This window comes from Podarcis pityusensis (genome assembly GCF_964106645.2).
Source record: "Podarcis pityusensis genome assembly, chromosome: 8".
Taxonomy (NCBI): Eukaryota; Metazoa; Chordata; class Lepidosauria; order Squamata; family Lacertidae; genus Podarcis; species Podarcis pityusensis.
The window spans coordinates 36,263,936-36,287,985 of NC_138033.1; the positions used below are offsets into that span (position 1 = coordinate 36,263,936).

The 24,050-nt window shown below is 43.9% G+C and overlaps 1 protein-coding gene across 1 annotated transcript in view; it reads right to left on the bottom strand.

Annotated features, from left to right (window-relative positions):
* PEPD (peptidase D) overlaps positions 1–24,050 on the bottom strand; it is a 129,824-nt gene that overhangs the window by 19,497 nt on the left and 86,277 nt on the right. Inside the window, exons 10-11 of the mRNA XM_081017042.1 lie at positions 15,306–15,374; positions 6,995–7,072 (exon numbers count right to left, since the gene is read on the bottom strand). Of these exons, the coding sequence (XP_080873168.1) occupies positions 6,995–7,072; positions 15,306–15,374 (147 nt within the window). The remainder of the gene's footprint in view (positions 1–6,994; positions 7,073–15,305; positions 15,375–24,050) is intronic.

Consider the following 24,050-nt stretch of genomic DNA (forward strand, 5'->3'; position numbering starts at 1 on the left):
TTTATGTTCTGAATGAAGCACTCTTCCAGTTGCAGGGCATGTGCAGCACTACTTAAAACTTTCCTGGCAACCCACACATCAGCCAGAAGCACTCTCTCTCTGCAACCCAGGGGCATGTCTAGAGTTTTTCTTCCAGCTGGCAGCTGTACAAGAGGCAGTATCTCACTGCTATCTACTCAAGCGACCTAAGTCAATGGCTGTTTTGATTTAAATGTCTTTGCCAGGCTGGTGCCCTCCAGATGTTCTGGACGACATCGGGCTGCAGAGGGTTATTGGGAGGTGTCACACAAAACATCTGGAGGGCACCAGCTCAGCAAAGGGTGCTTTAAATAATATCTTATGAGTATGAAATAATTAGCTTTTTTTCCAATTCAGGGAACAGACAAATATCAATCTACAAGGGTTTTTTAAATGGCCCTCTAATTAACAGATAACAGAAGAGAGAAATTTGCTGAAGCATTTGCTATTTTAAACAGATGGAAATTCAAAAGGTGGAGGAAAAGGAGATAAGTTGATTTTATTTTATTTTTGCTAGCAAAGAAAGTGTGACAGAAATTCACTTTAGAAACGAATTGTGTGTTTTTAATGGAAGGTGTCTCTGCATCTTTCATCACAAGATGGCACTATTAACTAGAAAGACTTGGCAAATTTCTTGTGAGTGACTGAATTTTCATATATGGATACAGAGAACTCAGAAGCCCTTTTCTCTTTGCAGATCAAGACACGTCAGTGACAGCAAAGACCGCAACTTTTATAAGCAGCTGCCATTAAAATAAGGACCGAAGTGACGCTCTGGATGTTAAATTGTAATAAATTTTAATTGAGTGCGGCAATTTTAACTGGATAGCGCACAAATTACAATAGTAGGTGTTTTAATGTAGTTTGGCAGTTTCTTCTTGCTTTGTTGTGTTTATACATATTTGTAGTTTGTGCTGAAACTGAAATTGCAATGGCAAGTGGCCAATGCAAACAAGTGTTTGCCTACACCTCTTCAGGCATTTGAGTGAACATGTGGGGGCTTAAATTCTATCTCATTCTCTATAGTGTGCCAGTTCATGTATTCTGTGCACCTGAATGGAACTATTCCAGCCCTTTCCCAAGAGAGCCACCAGCACGGTGTAGTGATTAGAGTACCGGACTAGGACTTGGGAGAGACTAGGGTTCAAATCCCACACTCAGCCATGAAGCTCACTGGGTGGCCTTGGGCAAGTGACTGCCTCTCAGCCTAACCTACATCACAGGGTTGTTGGGGGGGGGGGGAAGGAGTTAAATAAGCAGGGGGGAGGAACAATGTACACCCCCTTGAGCTCATTGGAGAAAAAGGTAGGATGTCTGTGTAACAACAGCACACTACCATTTGTAACAAAAAGAAGACAACCAAAGGCTCACGGGAGGAACATTCTTTTGTCCTGTGGCATATGTGGTACCCTCCAGACCTTGTTGGACTACAGCTCCCATCATTCCTGACCATGGACCGTGCTGGCTGGGACAAATGAGTTGTCCAACACCTGCAACTGTAGGCTGCAGAAGGCTTATCTAGCTTTCGTCTTTGCAAACCAACCAACCCAAGAATTTAAAACAGGGGTCAGCAAACTTTTTCAGCAGGGGGCCAGTCCACTGTCCCTCAGACCTTGTGGGGGGCGGGGCAGACTATATTTTGAAAAAAATTATAATGAACGATTTCCTATGCCCCACAAATAACCCAGAGATGCATTTTAAATAAAAGGACACATTCTACTCATGTAAAAACACGTTGATTCCCGGACCACCTGCGGGCCAGATTTAGATGGCGACTGGGCTGGATCTGGCCCCCTGGCCTTAGTTTGCCTACCCATGATTTAAAAGTTTCCTCTCTTTTTGGCGACAATCTAACAGACTGCATGGACTCAGGGTTTTACTCAGGGCTCCCCACCCCCGGCTGGAACTCACTGGAATTAGAGTTTTGCCACCTCTTTGGTGAGTTCTGGCACCCCATATTCATGGCACGGTGGCACGTCACCCGAGGGTGTGCTCCAGAGGCGACTGGTGCAGCTGGGAGGCAGCGGAGAGTGAGCAGGTGAAGAAGAGAAGCCCGCCCCTTTAAAAAGCCCTGAATATACATATAATTTTTCAGTTTTAGCAAACCATTTAATAAACCATTTTATTAATTTTAAAGTGTTCTGCACAGTTTGCAAGATTCTCTGAGCCGCGTAACAAAAACGGCTTGGCAGAAACAGGAAAATAAAGACTGAAAGGATATTTTAGAAATGGGAGTACGAGATATTAAAATGGAAACCTTTGCACTTTAAATATGTAACCTTTGCTTGAGGTAAGAAGAGCTTAAATTCCTAATGGAATGCGGCTAATCTGGTACAAGCAGAAAATCGGATTTTTATCCAGTTTATTGAGCACATTTTAATGTTTTTTCCTTATCAATTTGAAATTTCGCAGGCATGAAAAATCCACAGGCAGAGAAATTTTAATCAATACAACCAGAATCTACAGGTATCTTTTGATTTAATTGAAACCTAACTGTTTTGTATTGCAATTACAGTTACTATTAGCTGCCTCTGATGTCTTTTGCAACAGAAAGGTGGGTGTAAAAAAATATATATGTATTTTATTTTATTTTATATTTATTTATTATGTTTCTATTCTGCTCTTCCCTTCAAAAGAGCCCAGGGTGGCAAACAAGAAGCAATAAAACAATAAAAACGTATTGCAAGGAGTTGCAATACAGATGCAGACTGGGATAAAGATCTCAACTTAAAATGTTTGTTGAAAGAGGAAGCTGGAAAGGCAACAGAGAGGGTGCCTGTCTAATATTCATGGGGAAGGAACTGAAGAGAGTTGGGCCACTACAGCAAAGGCTTGATTCCTACATTTCGCAGAATGGACCTCCCAATAAGATGGTGCCTGCAGAGTGCTGTGATCAACTGGGTCTATAAGGGGTGAGACGATCTTTCTAGTATTATTATTATTATTATTATTATTATTATTATTTGGCAAGGCTGCTTGGAAGTAAGCAAGAGAAACCTCCAACATCTCCCAGGAAAATGCAAAACCAAGCAGTGAGTACAATGATATAAAACAGAACTATGCCTTTTTAAAAAGGCTTTTACCGGGAGCAAATATACCTAACTGATGCTTCATATACAATGTCTGAACATCATCTGAGGCAGTTTTGCGGGAGGTGGGAGAGAACACCTGAGATCCTATTAAATGACGAAAATGACATTCTCACTTTTTAATACAACATCGCCACCATCTGGACAAACAAATCCTAGCACCAAATATTTTCAAACAGTTCCCCTGAACGTATGGTGTGCATGTCTCAAGATCTGCCAGTAATATGTCTTTTCTGCTCCTCAGTGTGCTTAGGAACCATGTGTAACCATGCCCGAAACAATGGACCAAAAGGACATTTCCTTGGCAACAGAAGCAACCACTTTTGAAAGGGGAAAGGTTCTATAGTTACTAAAAAACACTTTGGAGTTTAGCAAGTGGCAAATGAATTTGACTGCAGAGAGATCCTATTCACACCCACTGGCCAGGATATGATCACCTGTAAAGCCCTTTGAATCACCAGCATACACATGACCACTGATGATCTATGGTGGAGTAACTATGCCTGGGGAAACACTCATGTCCATTAAAAAGACACCCCCCTTAAGTGGGGAAATGTGGTGTATTGCTCTTTATGAGGACCTGAGTGCAGCCACAGGCAGCCCAGCCACTTCCAGGGAAAGGCAGCCCCCTGCTGCCACTCACCCCCCTTTCTGACCACAGGAGTGGACCTGGGATGGGCTGGAGCTGGGATTTCCCCCTCCTGCCCCTGTATAGTGTAGACCTAACTTTCATACTTTTATACACACCAGGAAAGCAAAATAAAAATAAAATGTGCAACTTGCTTTATTGGTATATTAGCTTTCCTTGCAGTGGCCTGGAACCGAACCTGTTATATCTCTAAGGTATGCCTGTATATACAGTTATTATTATTTCAAGATTATCTGCTTGGGGCTAGAAAGCCTGCCAAGTTTAGCTAACACAATGTTGGATTTTATCTACAAGGTATTTATCAAAAGAATGAACAACATCTGATAAAAAAAAGGCAAAGAAGCAACATCTGAAAAAAAGAGCTGCTCTCCTTCCCTTTGGGCAATCCAGCTTTTCATCTCACTCTGCATTTTGCACTGTGCAAAAAAAAAAAAAAAAAAAAAAAGGGTGGAGTGGGGGGGAGGGAGGGAAAGAAGCCCTTATTTCATCTGCGGTTAGTGAAATCGTTTACTCCCTCTCTCTCCTCCCGCTAGTGCTTCCTAGGACTCAGTGAAACTGGCTGGTCCCTTGAATTACCTGCCCTACGGCTGCATCCCCACCTTCCCTGGCCACTGGATTGCTTTGGTGGAATCAGGCAGAGAGAGCTGCCACACCCTCTTCTCTCAGTGTTGTGGAGAGTTCGTTTTGGAGGAATATATGGTGCTGGGGAGCCTTATAGAGCAGAGCAGGTGGGTGGCATTTGTGCTGGAGGAAAGAGATCTATCTTGTGACTCTATTCAGAAATAACAGCCTGCGCACTGGTGAGAGGGAACAGAAGGATCAAACTCAACCTTACAGATTCCTCTGGCATACTGCGACCCGAGGTATATGGGGGCAGTCTCTTTTAGAAAGGAAGACCAAAAAAAAGCCCCCCACGCAAACAAGGAGCTCTGCAACTCATATTTCAAAAAGCAACAAGATTTTGCTTCGGGGGTTCTTACAACGGCGCCAGGTACATCTATGTAGCGTGCCTGAGGAACGCAATGTTCAAAGAGGATCAGAAAGAGTACAAGGCTCCTACGTGACTCCTTTTGTATTGCAGTAGTTCTCCCGCCCATTGCTTTTCTTTTTTTTTGCTAGGCTCTTAGAAGATCTGTGCATGGAAACTGAAAAACCACAGGGACAAAATTTTTGCAATGGGCACAGCATGTGCCACTTATGACAGTGCGAGAAATGATTTCTGGGGAGGGCAGAAAGGCAGAGACCCGAGTAATACGTCACAGAAATATGGAGTGGGTGATCTCGATGACAACTGGGGAACGTTCATTTGGCCAGCCAGCACACAATTCTTTCCCCTTGGGACTTTACCAGGGAAGCGTGGCTTTACATTACACAGAGACTATGTGGCAAGCCAGCACTTCTTGGGGTTTTCCGACAGAGGGCTCCCCTGAGCTATACAACGAAAAGGCTGAGCAAAATTCCAAACAAGGTATATTCAGCAGACACGAACTTTGTTACAGCTTTACTGGTGCAGATGTGCAAATGACATGATTACTGCTGGGAGATACAGCTATCTGGACTAACAAACTAGCCTTACAAGCAAAGCAACTATGAAATGAGAGTCTTAGCATACAAACACAGAAGTTAGTATTCTGAGAGGCAACTTGGAAATGTAAAGAGAACTGGAAATCTTTTGCATGCAGCTGAGTTAGACTTTGAAGCTGCATTAGTAGAGAAAGGAGATTTCATAGAAGTGAGGGCTGACTCTACAGCCAGGTGAAAACACCTGGCTGGCGGGCGGAGGGGGAGGAAGGGTAGATGAAACCAGCAACTAATGTCTGAACGGTGCAGTTAGGTTTTTTTTTGAAGTGTTGGTCCGTGTGTATGCATGTGCGAGGGCATTTGATTCTCTGCTTCAGTCAGCAAATCGTCTTGGGCCAACAGTGATGGAAGTCAACATGCAATTCAACCCCAAACAGACAAGAGATCAGAAACCAAGCCTGGACTCATGCTCATTTGATTTAAGAAAATGTGGCAAGCACATCCTCCAATCACTATTGAGATCTGGACCCAAAATGAATCAATCCTCCAGCTAGAAATTTCCAAGCATCCACTGCAAATCCCATCCACATATGAACAAAATCCATCTTCTGCCCAAAGAAAATGGTCCAATAACTAACAATTACGCTGCTACTTTATTTTAAATTATTGGCTTTGGGTTTAAATACTAAACAGTTCCAAAACTGGGGGTTTATTGTGTTTTTGTTTTGTAAGCCATCTTGGCTGTGAGTCCTGGGAGACCTGCTCCCTGCCTTGCAGGCTTTTACCCACCTGGTCTGGGAGGACAGAGCCCCGACTGACTCCAGCTACAAAAACTGAGGCTGCAGAAGAAGCCAGAGACCCCCTTGGCTGTCTCCTATCATAGATCCGGGTCATCAAGCCTGAGCTTCCACAGCCACTGCCGGCCATGAACCACCATTGGCAGGATTGGCAGCAACAGCAGCAGATATGTTCTATTATTAGGATAATATCTTATTCTCTTCTTAATTATGATGTTAAATGTGCATTTTATATTTGTCTTCCTTTAGTAATGTCTTCTTTCAGAATGTTTAATGTATTATTTTTGTTAACTTTGCTGCGTCAAATGTGCACTCTATAGTTGACATCTCTCAAAAAGTTTTATTTTGAAACCTTTAAGATAATATTTTAGTCTCCTGTTAATTATGTTGCTTTGAATGTATACTTTATACCTGACTTTCTTCAGTGATGTTTTATTCTGGATTATTTTATTTGATGTTCTAACGTAGACGGTAAACCGCTTTGAGATTTTATTTTTTTTTGAAAATACAAAGTGGCATGAATAATAATAAATAGCTACCTGGCTACAGGTGGGGGTGGGGGCAGACAGAAGAAAGTAAAACGAATACAAAGGAGGTTGAATACTAAGAGAGTCTCTGCCCCACCCCTAAGCTTGTAGATTGCTGAGAATCCAGGTTCTTTACCAATTTGGCTTAAGAAATAATTAAGATGACCTCACCACCCCAATTTCTTTCTTTGTTCTTGTATGTTACTGAAGTGTATGTCCTTTAGTAAAAAATAAAAAAGAAGTAGAAGGAAAAAGAATTAGGCACCTGGACTCTTTGGTGCCAGGACAGGCATTGTTAGTAGTAGTAGTATTAGTATTGTTGTGGTTGTTGTTGTTGTTGTTGTTATTCTTCACGGTAGACATAGTTCTATCACAGAGGAATCTTTTACTCACCACAAGTCTCCATCTTCAATGGTTTTCTCATTTGGAGCGCCAGCATGTCCGTAGTGCAGAACTGAGCTATTATGCCCACTGAAACAGCAAAAATAATGACATATATATGAATCAGTAGTCTTAAATACAGAGAAAGGAAACATAATCCAATGTATGGGAGAGAAAATCTGCACATGTTAACAAGCAGGCAAGCATTTCTGCACATAGAGTAGCTCAGTCTTCCCTATCCTGTTCTCGCTGGGGCAGAAGGGAGACGTTTGGTTTGATGCTGGCTCAACTTACACTGCCATGCCTTCAGGGCTGGATTTAGGTTTGATGGGGCCCTAAGCTACTGAAGGTAATGGGGCCCTTTATATGTCCAGCTGTCCTTTGTCAACAACAAATTGTCCCTGTTTTTTGTGTTGAATATATGCTATATGGCAGGGGTCACCAAACCTTTTCAGCAGGGGGCCAGTCCACTGTCCCTCAGACCATGTGGGGGGCCGGACTATATTTTGAAAAAATATATATGAAGGAATTCCTCTGCCCCACAAATAACCCAGAGATGCATTTTAAATAAAAGGACACATTCTACTCATGTAAAAACACGCTGATTCCGGGACCGTCCGCGGGCCGGATTTAGAAGTCGATTGGGCCGCATCCGGCCCCTGGGCCTTAGTTTGCCTACCCATGCTATATGGTAATTTATGGACCTAATAGGTATCTAAAGCCATTTTATTGGTTTTTTATCTTATATTTTGGAAATGTGCATCCAGTTTTTTCCCCTTTAAATTTTTTTGGGGCTCCCAAGAGAGTGGGACCCTAAGCTATAGCTTGTTTAGCTTATACGTAAATCTGGCACTGACTGCCTTACACCAGTTTCTTATGCATAGGCCTGCTCCCTGGGTGCTCTTTTCTTGCTTTGAAAATGGGGTTAAATTTGAGGTGAAGGGGGAGGGGAAATGAAAAACAGAACCGCCTAAGAAATGAGAGAGAGGGAGAGAGAGAGTGAGTGTGTGTTTCCTGCTGTGTTGGGAATTTTCTTTGCAGCACAAAGTGTCACCAGCAGTAATACAAGTCAAATACATTGTCATTTTTGGTCTCTCTCTCTCTCTCTCTTTACCTTTTTTTGTGGAGCACACAAAAAGGCTAGCTTTGACCAAAGGAGTCAGAAAAGTAGTTTTGTTCTTACAACCCGTGCAAAAGTGCTGAATCAGATGGAAGGGAGGGAGAGGGACATGGGTGTTTGCACCTCACTTCTGAAGGTTCCTGTGATCCACTCAGTGACCTAGTTTTGGTTCCGGCTCTTTTTACTCCATCTATTGATATTCCTTGAGGTCCAAACGTTAAGTTAAAAGGAAGGAACAAAACTCACTCGGCTCTGCAGATTTCCTTGTTGCTATTCTTAGCTATAAGCTCTCTGTCCTTTTAAAGAAATGCTCAAATAATGAAAAAAGGCTCATTCAAAGCCCCAAACCGCACACCTCAAGATTTCTCACAGTGCCCATTTGGCCTCTCAACCTCAGCCGTTAGGTCACATCCAACCTTTTGAACCTAGAATCCAATTTGCTACTCGGTTCAAGAAGAAAACTTCAGCAATTTGGACAAAACCCAGAGGGGTGGTTCTATTCCGGCAGAAGGGAGGACCCTCTAGCACTTCAGAAGAATCACATGCAAACCGTGCGGCATGAACGTTTTGTGGGCCAGATTCAACTTCACCAGCTGATTTGAAGGAGTGGGTCTGGCTCTTGAAAGCTCACGACAAAATGTGCCTGCTACTTCAAAGTGATTAGATTGTGTGCAAAATGAGAGAATGAGCCACGAAAGAGGTGGGATTGAGAAAACATTGCATCACGCCTCCTTCCAACTTTCAGGCATAGATTTGTATGAAGATGTTAGCTCTGGGTACTTGCCACAGAATAAAACAGCCAGAAACTATACTTAGTCTGCATATGCTGAAAAAAGAGAAGTTGGAATCTGGAGGGGAAGGAGATGAGTCCTCTTCAGTCATTCAAAAGAATTTGTGGGCTCAAACTGTGCACCCACCCCAACACCCCCATGCATGGGCTTTTAATCGAAAGCTTTGTTGTACAGGCTGCTGGAGTTTCTAAAAAGGATTTTAAAATTTGCTGTTTGCTTAATTTAATTGTTTCTCTCTCTCTCTCTCTCTCTCTCTCTCTCTCTCTCTCACACACACACACACACACACGCCCTTTTAAGGAATGGCAGCCTGGTTGCAAACATTCTCCCTTTCTGAGATCCGGCTTGAGTCTACTTTGTCTGTCTTTCCTCTTCCACCAGGCCTTTGGAATCAATTGTCCCCTGTGCCTACTCTCTCGGCTTCCATTTGTGGAAGAACCAGAGAAAGTAGGATTCTTTCCAACAGCTTTAATATTCAGATTGGTGCGATATGTATGCAAATAGCTGGCCCGAAGAACAGCAGGCAATGCACACAGTTAATCCAAGGATACACAGAGGCAAGTGATCCAATTACTTAAAGCTTGGACAACTGACCCAACACTGACACACCCCTTGCAATCCTATATAAATGAATGGGGTGGGCTCAGCTTTGTGAATCCAGCAGTTGTGACCTGCCTTGAGACCACTGGTGAGGAGGGGCAGGATATAAATCCTAGAAAGAAAATAAATGAAATGGCATTTGGTTCAATGTTCTGTTTTATGCTCAAACATGTACGTTGTGTGTCACCTTGACATCTTTTTGATGGAGAGAGGTAGAAACGTATTTTAAATAAAGCATGCTAACAAATATACACTAGTAAGGAAGTACAGAAACAACAGTCTGAACTAGAGGCATAGATTGAATTATTTTCTTTTTGTGTGTGAGAGTCCTGCTCATCTTTTTTAGAGCTCATTTAAAGTACTGCAACTGACCTTTAGCATCTACTTATTGAGTTTTAAAATGCAACTTATTTATTAAAAAGGATAATAATTACTTCTTACTGAATACGATATGATCAGGGCTTTCCCTAGGCGTGAGTTATATGGCAAATTTACAAATATTTAAATAATTTAGAAAGTACACAAAACAAAGCTTGAGTGTCACAGGAAACACAGGAAACTGCCTTATATTGAGTCAGCATGAAGCTCAGTACTGTCTACCCTGACCAGAAGGAATTTCTCAAAGTTTAAGGCTGAGGGGGGGGGGGGTCTTTTCTGAAGAAGCTGGGGATTGGACCTTTTGCATGCAAAGCAGGTGAGAGATACAGGACTTGGCTGCAGGAGAACCAGGAAGCTCATTTGGAGATCCTGGACGCATCACTCTCTCTTAGGGAGTTTTTGCAATCAACACAGCGAATGTAATTCTCTCACTAATATGCCTGATTTGATCTTTTGAATCATTTTGTTGTGGTGGGTCTAATGCAAAAACAAACAAAAAACCCCACAAATAATTAATGCAAATCACATCTCTACCTATCTGGATTTATAATTTGAAATGAGCCGACACACTCATGTTCCTGAGCTGGTATGAGTTATTACTTAGTATGAAAGTTCAGGGCTCTCCTCTTGCCGGAGAGACCTCTCACAAATTAAAGTGAGATGGGAGGGGGATGAGGAGAGTGAAAAATATTCTTTGGTGAAAGATCACAAAGCAGGGGCCAGTGATGTTACCTTGGAGATGCATGGAATTCAGAAAGAATGCCTTGCTCGTGAAAGCAACCTCAGTTTTGCAGAAGCAAGCAAGGTAGAAGCAAGACTAAGGTAAGAAATAATTGCAACCCACCCTGTGTTCTTGTTACAGGGAGGGAGAAACATCTAAGTAGCAAAATAAATTAAGTATGTTAGCAATTAAATCATGAGCAAGACTAAACCTTAAGGGCATAATAATTGCATTGCTGGTTAAGACCCTAATGCTTGGCCAGGTCATCTCTCTGAATCCAACTGTGGCCCACTGGTTTGGTTCAAACATAACACAGGCCAAGCTATGGTTTGTTTGGTAGTGTGGTTTGTTTGACTGTCCAAAGCCAATCCAGCAGACTAACCAGCGTTTCTTTTCTGGAAACAAAAACTGGTGTGAAGTTCTTGACCAGGCATAGGCAAACTTGGCCCTCCAGATGTTTTAGGACTACAACTCCCACCATCCCTGACCACTGGTCCTGTTAGCTAGGGATGATGGGAGTTGTAGTCCCAAAATATTTGGAGGGCTGAGTTTGCCTATGCCTGTTCTTGACTCACAAACTATGAATTGCTTTGACGATGCTTTGGTGCTATTGCTTGCTTAACCATGGTCTGTGCATCCCCAGACACTTATTAGGCTACAGGGACAACACAAGAACAGCTGGGAAACAAACCAAGCTCAGGAGGAACAAGCACCATGGTTTGTTTTGCTTGTATGTGAGATGATGTGCAGCTTGTTTGACAAACCCTGGCTGTGTAGTGCATTATTGTGTTTTTATATATGTTGTAACCTGCCCAGAGTGCCTGGAGCAACCCAGTTAGATGGGCGGGGTACAAATAATAAAATAATAATAATTATTCAGACAAAATGCTGATCTTCATCTTGTGTGAAGATCAATCTTTCTTTCATATACATCTATATCTATGTATATCTATATACTGTGCCTTTTTCTTCTAAAAAAATGTTTATTGGTATTCTCATTTTGACCCCAGAAAATCACCATTTCATAGCTCAAATCAGGAAAAATAAATATAGTAAATGGACCAAAATACAAAGATTCACAAAATGTTTAGGGGTAGGCGTACCCCTGCATCCCCCCAGAAAAAAAGCACTGTCTGTCTGTCTCTCTCTGTCTTGATCGCAGGAGTCAGCAGTGGATCAGCCTCACCCTGGCAAAACCCCTTCATGATCATGGTATATAGGAGCAAATTAATTTTATTGCCCCATGTGAGGATCAAATGAATTATATTTATTATTGCGTCTACATCCCACTTTTTCTTCAAGAAACTCACGGTGCTGGAGATTATTGTCTCCCTCTCTATTTTTATCCTCATCATCACCCTTTGAGGGATCTTAGGCTAAGAAGGAGTGACTGGCTGAAGGTGAGATTCATGGCTGTGTGGGGATTCGAACCCTGGACTCCCAAGTCATAGTCCAACACTCTAACCACTACACCACACTAGTTTTCTAATGACCTCTGGGTGTGCTGATACTGATGTGCTGCTTGCTGCACTAATGCTCATGCTTTTTGCCCTGGTGTGAACATCACTTAGACAATTACTAATCAAGGATTAGGAAATGAAGAGAAAATTAAAAATGTCAGCTTGCATTACAAGCAGATTTCCAGGGGGAGAGTGGTGTAAATGGAATGGACGGCTGGCGATCCCGCCTGGCTGGATACAAAGCAGGGCTGTAATGCAGTTCAGCGAGAATTTTAATTGCACAATTATCACAATATCAAATATTTTCGAACTGATTACATCAACGCGAAAAGAAAAAATAAATTATCTTTGTTTTTACTCAACTGTCCTTTGGGCACTCTGTGCTCTCTCTCCCCCCATGCACTGATTTTCTTGACGGTTAAAAGGGTATGGAATTCTAAAGGCAATTGCAAAAACCTCAGCTGCAAAAGGGCAATTTTGTAAAGATCTATAGACAGAGATGCGCAGTCTCGCAAACACAGAGTCTGAGGATAAGATCTGCATTCCAAAGGTGGACAGCCAGGTGGTGGTGGTGTTACCTGTGTTACCTGTAGTCCTCCAAGTGAATGTTAAACTACAATCGTTGGACTAAAGACCTAAAGAACTCTGGACCAATGACATGAAAGCCTGACTTTCCCTCCACTGCCTGGCTGCTGGCTATGGGGGATTCAACATCCCTGCCTAGGTGACTGGCTCTGGGTTGGCTCAGGACTTCATGGCTGCCATGACAACCATGGGGCTGTCCCAATAGGTCATCACTGGACCTCGTTTTCTCAACTGGGCAGGAAGAGGGTGTTCTGAATGAGGGGGATATTGGCATCAGTCCCTTGTCGTGGTCAGACTGCTTCCTGTTGAGATTTAGGCTCTCAGCACCTTTCTTCCTCGGCAGAGGTGGAGGACCTATTAGCATGGTCTCCCCTGAGAGGCTGATGGCTTCAATGAGTTTCCAGGCGGTTCTGGGGGATTCTCTGGCTGATATGACCAGTGCTCCTGTCAAAGCCTTGGCCGACCTCTGGAACATTTGAATGGCTCGGGTCATTGATATGATCACCCTAGAGTGCCTACTCCCCCTTTGTGGAGCCCACTTGACTCCCTAATATATCCCTCAAATGTAATAAATTGGCTTATTTTAGCACCAGCAAATCCAATGTGAGCTGGGTGGCGTGGGGAGAACCTGCCTGTCACTTATCAACACTAAGAGGATGCTTTATATATATATATAATAAGTTAATCAATTAATCACAGATTAAATATGTATGAAGGAACTTAAGTGCTGATGGCACCATTCAGCCATCCATGCATGTCTCTTTATTCTGCTGGGCTGTTAGAGAGTCTTCTGAAAATCATATCGAACTTCCATTTCCTTCTTTCCAGAACTATTGATCAGCAAGACGTTATTTTTATTGAACCAACTTGGCGGTTTAATGATGACACTGCGGAGTTCCGCTGAGCTTTTTGCCAGGAAGTTGGAAAACTATGAAAAAGGTGGCCTGTCAAGAGCCAAGATGCACAGTCAGCCAACCCCAACCTGGTGCCCTCCACATAGCTGTCAACCTTCCCTTTTTTGCGGGAAATTCCCTTATTCCAGCGCCGTTTCCTGCTGCTTCCCGCTGCTATCCCAGATTGTTAGACATCCCGTAGACTGTCCCTGGGACAGGTGAGGCTGCTGATCCCTTATTTTTGAGGCTGCTGATCCCTTATTTTCAAATCTGAAAGTTGACAGCTATGGCCCTCCAGTTGATGTGGCCTTCCACATCCACCAGGTATAGCCAGTTAGCAATGTGGAAGCGACCCCCACCCATGATATCCTCACAGTTTAAAAGGCCACAGATTGTTTAATAAGCCTGGGAGAAGAGGAATTCTTTGCCTGGTGCCTAAAGATATGTAACGAAGGCGCCAGATGAACCTCCCTGGGGAGAGCATTCCACAAGCAGAAAATAACAACAACATGGGAACACAGCCAGAAGTTTTAGAGTAAAAGGGCGAAAGCCATGCAGAGCAAATTTCACTTATCCAGAGGCATCTCTTATCTGGACATGGCTTCTAACCTGAAGTGTTCTCTCCCCCCCCCCACCCCTTCGCCACCCCACAGTCTCTTTTTCAAAAGGTCAGGTTCATGCTTCTGATTAAATATTAGCAAGGAAGAAGCAACATCAGCAGAGCTGTGAACTCTGAGAGAAAGAGTGAAAAACGCGACATTAGTGGGCAAGATGAAGCTGTAACAAATAGGCTTACTGCAGGAGGAAAATCCTACAGTGAACATTAAGGCACCATGAAGCAGAACAAACCACTTCAAGTGTGACTCGGAGAGAGAATAGGCTTTGTCCAAAAGGGGCCTCTCCCACACCTTTGCATGCAAGAGAGAGGGAGAGCAGTCAAAGTGAGGAGAAAGAGGTTGTGGGGAAGTATCATTTCGTGTGTCCTGTTAGCACCTGACCCCTTTCAGTGAAGTGAACTTTGTTAAATTAGAGTAAGGATGGTCTGCAGCCAAAGGGCAACCAAAATGGCCGAGGGGATGAATCACCTCCCCCATGAGGAAAGATTGCAGCATTTGGGGTTTTTTAGTTTAGAGAAAAGGTGAAGAAGAGGCAACATGGCAGAAGTTTATAAAATTATATGTGAATAGAGAAATGTTTTTCTCCCTGTCTCATAATGCTGTAACTTGGGGACGTCCAATGAAGATGAACACTGGAAGATTCAAAACTGATAAAAGAGAGTTCTCTATGCAGTATACATGGTTAAACTGTGGAACTCATCTCCACAGGAGGCAGTGATGGCCACCGACCTAGAGGATTAGGCAAATTCATAGCCACAATGGCTATGCTGACTCCACTGTCAGAGGCATTATGCCTCTGAGTAACAGTTGCTGGAAACCATAGGCAAAAATAAAAAGAAAAAGCCATGGCTTGTTTGCTTGCCTGTGAGATGACACGTTGCTTGTTGAACTAAACCATGGTTAAGGTTATGTGTGTGCACAGTCAAAGCCAAATCCAATGCAGCCACCAAGAAGACCCACCATTCGATGCTATGGGCCTTACTTCACCCTCAAGATGCATGCCAGTTTAGCCATGGGGCTTTCTTCCTAAAATATCTGTGGTTAAATAAAGCAGAGTTTACTAAATGCTTCTAAATGTCTTTCTGAAGTGACTTGAGCTTGATAGCGATACTGATACAACTCAATGGGAAATGGAAAATGAAGACTGGGGTGGCTTACCTGCCACAGATGCAGGTGTAGGAAGTGTGTCGCATGCCGCCGCGTTTGTAGCAGTAGTGCTGAAACAGGCTGCAAAACAAAGGAGACAGAAGTTAATCAATTGTTGAGGACCAAACAAAAAAAGCAACGAACAATGCAATGTTGAAAGAAGCAGGACTTATTTGTTCTTGGCTCAGACATCAACCCATCATCCCATCTCCATTTTGAGCTCGCTATGCGCCTGAAGAAAATGGTAGAGAAACAACTAGAAGAAGAATTGCAAAGAAAGTCTATTTAAGCTTCAGCGGGAGCAAATCCATCCCCTAACCTTCAAAGTTTACCTGTCACTGGAGCTAAACAATTAACAATTCAAGAGATGACCAAAAGCCGACCGTTCCCCCACCCCACCCCCCAGGTTGCTGCTTTGCTTTGGAAAGTAAGAAGCTCCCTCCTTCTCCCTCTTTTTGTTCCCAAACCCTGAAGTTTCTTTGACCACAGGTGAGAGTGGGAGGAAAGGGGAAGTTGCAGGAATCCATTGCAGGAAGCAATATCTCTCTCAAAAGACTTCCTGAAGCGAAGAACTGCCCGTCTCTTCACGTGACGATAAAGGCATCCTGCAGGAGGAGCTCTTCCGCCTTCCCAAGAGCTCCAGCATCCCCTAGGACATGATGGATGCTCTGCCATCAGGCAAGGACAGATGCACCCAAAGTACAATTAATATAGGATTAACTGCTTTAAGAGTCAAGCACATATTAGAGCCCCTTTCAGTCTTGGTGAAATATACTCTAATTACAATCCAATTCCCTTTTAATACTGAAAGGATTGGGGGGAGGGGGGGAAAGACCTCATTTGTTGTAATATTAAAATCATTTCATTAACAAGGAGTGATAATGGAACCCATTCAGATTTCAGAGACGTTCGCAAGCCTTTGGCAGCTGCTGCGACAAATTCAAGCTATTAGACGGACATTTAAGATATTGCTTTAGCTACACACCCGGTTAGATATATCTAACCGCTTAATGAGACATTAGGATGGACAGTCCCAACACTATTATGCACATATCAAGGAGATGAATGTGCCACATTTCACAGGTTGCTGAACCTCACAAATGTTTTTTGGGGAAACCTGACAGGCATCCGCCCAGGATGTTATAGGCAAAGCATGCTGTGCTTCTGGATGAACTTTCTGTTACAGGATCATAGCCATGAACAGCCGGGTCCAAAAGGAGCACTGCTAAGATATCATTAATCAACAATACTCTGCAATAGGAATGAAAAGAAAATGGAAACGCCACCAGCATGAAAACCGGAACCGGAAGCTACTTTATTACCTTATTAATATTAATAACATCCATAATTACAAAGTAGTAGGGCTTCCGACATGTCTCCTTAGCAACACAAAGGAAGAAAAGTTCACCCTGACTATATCTGATCAATAGCCAATGTGTGCTGAGGGTGACACCCCTTAGTACGGGAAGGTTATACTGATTAACTTAAAAGGAGGGTCCGATTTTTATACAGGCTCTGCCTACGATCCCTAATCATTTCCTTGGAAGAGGCAGGAGTTAGGGAAATGAAAGCATTTCATAAAAGTCTACCGGAGATATGGATTCCAAAAATAATAGTAATAATAATAATAATAATAATAATAATAATAATAATAATAATAATATATCAAAGGAAGTTATCATGGTGAGTAGCCAGGCTCGGATAATGTGCTACAAATGGAAACAGCTAGCTAAATTTAGAGCCCAGATCTTAAGAAAACTCTAGAGATCAATTTGGAGCAAGCGTGTCAACAAGTTAAGCTCTTAACAAGCATTTGGGTCGACAGTGCAATGCTTCAAAAGTGCGAGGCGCAACAAAGCTTTGGTACATCATGCACAATGTTCTGAGGGACTGGGATGTTCTGAAGTATTTCAGAAGCATGTTAAAATTAAAGGCATCTTATAGCACAAGGAACATTTGGCAACCTTGAACTTAAAAATATTAAAATCTGAATGATTTTTCCTGGTATTCTCATGGTGAACCAGCTCTGAAGACACGAGCTATGATAGTCATAGTATGATGAGGAGACAAAGTATTTGCTTCTGAACAGCACACTTACAAGCACCCTCCTTTGTGGCCCAGTGGAAATCTAATGTCCTTGGATGGTCTGAATATTTGTTTGATGGTTGTTCTCCCACCTCATGTGAAAATCCTGTCCCTCTTACACCCTCGGAGGTCACCATGGCCTTTATTCGGGTGTTATAGAAGCGTAGGGGTTCCAGTTGTGAGGAGTGGGGCGTGCAGATGAGCCTGCTGGCTGTCCACCTCCATCACCATCACCCTCTGGGAGTTGAAATGCAACTGCCTGGAGCAGAGAAATCTCTTGCACTTCTGTGATGTCAAACCATGGAAAACTGGGGAGCAGTGAGGAAGCTCGCAAGAGCAGAGGTTGGCTCCTCATGTCACACAGTTACTCTCCAACTTGCGGAGCATGAAGCCAGCACACTCATCCCAGTGAGCACCCCTCAGACATGCAATTTCCACATCTCAGTAGGGCTCACATTACAGCATTTGGTCCTGCACTGATGTTAACAGCAGCCACTGTTCTGATACACCCAGTCTTACATGACAGTGCCTAACCTCAACTACAAGCTTGATCATGAATCCAACAATGGCTAGAATAAGCTGGATGCAGATTTAAGTCAGCTCTAAAAGAGGAAGAGGGGGGATTTGCACATAAGACAGAAAAATATGAGGGGGAGAAATGCAGGACTCAGCCACATGTTCTGCATGGCCCAATTCATGTGTAACACTAAGCCATGGTTGGTTTTGCCTATGTGGTTTTTCTTAACTTTTGGACCCAGCCAAGCAGACTAACCATGGTTTCTTGTTAGCTTGTAAACCATGGCTTGCTTTAACTATGGTTTGGCATTATGTCCAAACCCAACAGCCTTGCTTAACCATGGTTTGTTTGACCAGCCCAAGGACTCCCCAAGCCAAGGAGACCTGAGTGGCTGGGAGACAAACCACAAACTACAAACCACAGCTTAGCCAATGTCCCATCCACAATTTTATGTCTGTACTGGCCTACATGAAAGATGGTCAGCAATTATAGGGAAACTGTAGTTAAAGCAGGGATGGTACATAAACCTTCAAACCCAAGCAGTAGAAACCAATGCAATTTCCCCTTCTTCTCTACAAAACACACAGAAACTGGAGAGACGTTCTCTGAGAGACAAAGCTTAATTGGAAAACGGACAGGTGCCACAGGGGGGTGGGGGAAGAATGGCAGCTCGGAGTTAATAAATTAAAAGGAAAACAAAACACATCCCAGGGACATCTATCAAGGGTGATTTACGGACAACAAAATCAACAGATCGTTTAAGCTTAAGAGAGGGGAGAGGTGGGTGAGGCATAATTGGCATTTTAATTGTGTAAGAGGATTGTAAATCATCTTCCCTAGTCAAACAGCAAGATCCCCCAATACCACAGATAGCATCACTTGATGGATCCTTCCATCAGTTCAGCCCTTGCCAACTTGGTTCCCTCCATATGTTTTGGCTGATGGGGGCTGTAGTCCAAAAGAGCTGGAGGCCACTTAAGTTGCCAAAGGCTGCAGTGACATTTTCTCTCGTCCATCCAGGTGGGTATATTCCAAACTAGAGTGTTTAGTAAAGTAGGTGTACTGTCTGTCAATGTGTGGGGTGCTAAAATGGGCCACAGCAGGAGTGTGTCTCCAAATATAATGGTCACCTTGTTGGCTTGCGTGAAAAGCTGAGTTTAGGGGGCATCGCTTCCCCGCAAAAAAAAAAAATCACAGGTAGGTGAGTAAACAAGTGCATTGCCCACATACTGGCACGGAACATGAGCAGAAGACAGTAGAAAACAGGTTGGCATTTAAGCAGAAGGTAAGCGGGCATCCTTGCTACTTGACGTCATTTATCCGGGTACCAAAGGGAAACTGAGTGGAAATTGGTCTTGGATTTACCCTCCAAATGCACAGCTAATAATTATATAAACTGCAAGGAAGAATATCCTGTCTTGGTTTAAGCAGGGGTAGCTTATGGGTTTCTTAATGGTGTGTCAGACTAAGACCTGGGAGACAAGGGTTCAAATCTCTACTTAGCCATGAAGCTGCTCTCTGGGTGACTTTGGGCCAGTCACTGTCTCTCAGCCTAACCTACCTCACAGGGTTGTTGTGAGGTAGAGAGAGGAGGAGAACCATGTTGGCTAACTGTGGCTTAAACGATCACTGGGAGAATCAGAAATCTACTTCTGAGGAAGAAGACCTATGATCCTTTAAGTTGCGAGGCAGAATCGGCTCTCTGAGAACGTGGTTCATCTGAGTCCCTTCCCCCACCCCCGCAAGACATTTTTTCCATAGGTTTCTGCTTGTTATATAGCAATGACACAGAACCACAAATACTAGCACAATGCCACAATTTCACACTCAGTTTAATATGAAATAAGAGTGAGACCACACCAAAAGGTCTTAAGACCCACAGCTCTGTTTCATTATTAGTTTTTAAATACTGTAATTTTGGATCTCAATTGGCATATTTTATACTGATTTTTTTTGTTTATTCATAACTATTTATTAACATGTAATTAATGAGGTCTAAATCCTTTGATGACAGAATGATTAAATTGTATGTTAACTAATCCCTCTTTTAATTATGATGCTGCCAGGAACCCATTCGTGGATATATATAAAAAGGAGACATTTATAGGCACCCATTCTTTAAATAAGCAGTATGTTAAGCCAATAATTAGAAGAAATAGTGATTTCAATTATATTTTAATTACTGTTACACATAAAACATGCCTTAATAGATGTAGCATAATACATACTCTCCCTTTATGAATCACTAGTAATTCCTTTTGGAGTGTGATCCAAATAAAGGCATTTTAATACCGATATGCACTGATACAGACGAATGCAGTGAATATTGTCAGCTTCGCCTGCTGCAATGGATAAAAGATACTTAATCCTCAAACAAAGCTGCTTCTCAAAGCAAGCCATTCTCTTACAACACTAGAACCCAGAGCCATTCATTGGAGCTGAATGTTGGAAAATGCAGGAAAGACAAAATAAAGCACTTTTCTTCATGCAGCACATACCGTATTTTTCGTCCCATAGGGCACACTGGCTCACAGGGTGCACCTAGTTTTTTTTTGGGGGGGGGGAGGGACAAATAAAAAAATTTTTATTTCCCCCCCAGGCGCGGGGCTGGGGCTGGGGCGGGGGAAGCCCGAGCTTCCCCCGACCCCAGCCCCCAGAACAGGCTGCTATCCGCAAGCCTAGGGAGCCCGCGGGAAGTCATGCCGGTCTCCCCAGGCTTGCGGATATCTGCCCGAAGGCTTCGGGATGCAGGCATCTCTCTTCGGAATGCAGGCAACTCCGCAAACCAGGTCGGGGAATAGCGGGATGGCGGCACTCCGCCTCCCCGCTGTCCCCCGAGCTTGTGGGGCTGGCGGTGGGGAGAAGCGCGCTTCTCCCCACCGCTAGCCTCTAAACCAGGTCGGGGAATAGCGGGATGACGGCGCTCCGCCTCCCCACTGTCCCCCGAGCTTGTGGGGCCGCCCGATATCTGCACGAAGCTCCAGGCCTGATATCTGCACAGGGCGCTCCAGGCTTCGGGATGCATGCTGCTATCCGCAAGCCTTGGGAGCGCGACGGGAACTCCCGCGGAGCTCCCAAGGCTTGCAGATAGCTTCCTGAAGCCTGGAGAGCGAGAGGGGTCCGTGTGCACCGACCCCTCTCACTCTCCAGGTTTCAGCGAAAGCCTGCATTCACCTCATAGGACGCACACACATTTCCCCTTCATTTCTGGAGGGGAAAAAGTGCGTCCTATAGGGCGAAAAATACGGTAGTTAAACTATGAGATTCACTCCCATGTGGAGGAACAGTTTGCAAACCTGCTTGAAATCCTGATTTTAAGCCCTGGTTTAAAATTAACCATGGCTAGGTTCAGTGCAGATAGGAAGCTGCCTTGTCCCAAGTCAGACTTTTATGTATTTATTTCATAAAGATTCATATGCCACTTGATTGTAGAAAAAACAAGAACCTCAAAGACGCCTGGCCTATCTGGCTCAGTACTATCTATTCGAAAGGTAGCCACTGTTGGACTACAACTCCCATATATGACCACTGGCCACGCTGACTGGGGCTGATGGGAGTTGTAGTCCAACACCATCTGGATGGCACCACATTGGCCACCCTTGTTGTGCTGTCTGGCAGCAGCGCTCCATGGTTTCAGACAGCGATCTTTTCCAGCCCTGCATGGAGATGCATGCAAAGGAGGTGCCTCGAGCTACAGGTCCATCTATAATGCAACACTCTAATACCATAGTGAATGCTGCAAAAGGAGCAGATTTGGGAGTGTGTGCACACACAGGAGACAGGGGAGCATGAAAGAGTGTGTAGCCTTGCATGAGCCATATGGTATGCCCACTTTCTAAACCACACCCTGGAGACTGGGAAATCTTGATGTCTGCATTAGGCTAGGGGAAAAGGGCAGAAAGTGCAAACTTTTTTTTTTTTTTTTGCAAGGTGCAGCCACAGTTCAAAACAGCACTTGGAGGGGGCAGTTTAGTTTGCCAAGCAGAATCCCCCAGACTTAATCGCTCTCTCTTTTGACCTCCTGCACATAATATGATGCGTATTCATGCCATGTGACAGTCTCATGCTCAGGTGAACACTGTGCGGAAGTGCCACATCACCACTGTCCTTACGGTTAGGGCTATCCCAAAATCAGGGGACCCCAGAAATCCACTGCTTAAGGACTGAGCCTGTCTGGGCATCTGCCTTGAGTAAAATGCCAAACAGGAATGGGTACAACCTTTTCCTATTCATCGACATTGCACTGTGGGGCAGGGAAATATTCCAGATCAGACCAGGGCTTCATCTAGTCCAGCATCTAGTTTCTAACAGGACCTAGGAAATGGGCACCCCCAGAATATTTTGAGGTTGCATGTACAGTGGTACCTTTGGTTAAGTACTTAATTCATTCCGGAGGTCCGTTCTTAACCTGAAACTGTTTTTAACCTGAAGCACCACTTTAGCTAATGGGGCCTCCCGCTGCCGCCGCGCTGCCAGAGCACGATTTCTATTCTCATCCTGAAGAAAAGTTCTTAACCTGAGGTACTATTTCTGGGTTAAAGGAGTCTGTAACCTGAAGCGTCTGTAACCCAAGGTACCACTGTATATGTACCATCTTGCCCATTTCTTAAGATCAGTGGGATGTCCCTCCCAGGGTGGAGGCACAACCCACGGTGGCATATCCAGCTGTGTTGGAGCACACCCACTGAAATGAAGAGGCCCAAGTTAGCCATGCCCATTTCAACAGGCCTGTTCTTAGTACTGTCTTAGTTGGATACTACCCAGGGTTTTTTCACTGGCTGCCCCAACAAGGTCATGTACCTCATGAAGTCAGGTTCCCCTCCCTCCCTCCCTCCTTCCTCTGGCTATCTTTCGCTGACTAGTGAAGACATTTTTATTCTGGCACAGGGCGGGGGGAGAGCTAAAACTTCTGGATGCACATATTAAAATGCATAGCAAACTGACAGCGTAAGATTTATACTGTATATATTTCACATCAGTCTGTGTCAATGGCAAGTTATCTGATGCCTGCATGTTACTCTGGTTAACTCTATAGACTTTGGGTAATTGGCCTGTAGGCAGCGTACACACAATAAAACTGAATTATTCTTGCAGGCTTTTGCCCTTGTTTCCTTAAAGGCTGTTTATGATTTGTGGCTTCTGGCTGTACTGTATTTTTACAAAATGTATTAAGAACATTAAGAGCACAGGAACCAACTTCCCACCACCACTCACATAAATCCTTACCACCACCACCACCTTAAAGACTATTTCAAGGATTGCCAACTTGGAGCCCACCAGTACCTCCTATGGTGCCTGCAAAAAGGTCTCAGTAAATATCCTCTCAAAAATAAAAAAGACTGGAGGAAACATGCCCACCCATTTGGGGCTCCTGTCACCTTTTCTGCTTTTTCAGACGCACCGCCATTTTGTGTTATATCCACCCCACAGCAGGCATTTATATCACACACCTCAGAGTTGACATTTAGTGACTGATGGTGCTCACAGGACTTTCTCAAAACTCCAAATGTACCTGCTAGTCCTCAAAACACTGGTGATCCCTGGACTCCTTCAACAATGGGAAAGAGAAAGAAATGGAAAGCGGAAGAAGACAGAGTGCAAGAGAGAGAAAAGGTGAGCAGGGCTGTTCCATTGACAGCCTTTGCACATCCCTCACCTGTCACCTGGAGGCAGCTGTTGCACCAGGCTACCTGGGCTGCCTCCATCCCAGCTGGCCATTATCAAACGTCCCCCCCCACCCCGCCCTCAACTTTGCTTTCCCCTCTAACTCCTCTTTTACTTTTGTGTTGTCTTTTAGACTGCAAGCCTGCAGGCGGGGACTGACTTACAGCTGCTCTGGGAACCTTTTCGGCTAAAGAGCGGGGCAAAAATGCTCTAAATAAAACAAGATGAACGAAGGAGCTATGAGAGGCATCAATGAGATGGCAATACAATGTGGAGAAACAAAAGAATAATCTGGCGCTGCACCATCTGTCCGATGGAACAAAACACTTCTCTGCTTCTCCCCCCATTCTGTCATCTCTGCCGCTATCAGAATTATTGATGGAATATTTAACTTATCCATTCAGTTTCCAAAACAGAACTCTTTCCCAATAAAAGTAATGCCCAGAATGGAAGCCTCTGAGACTTCTTTTTTCCTTCTTCCCAGAGTAATA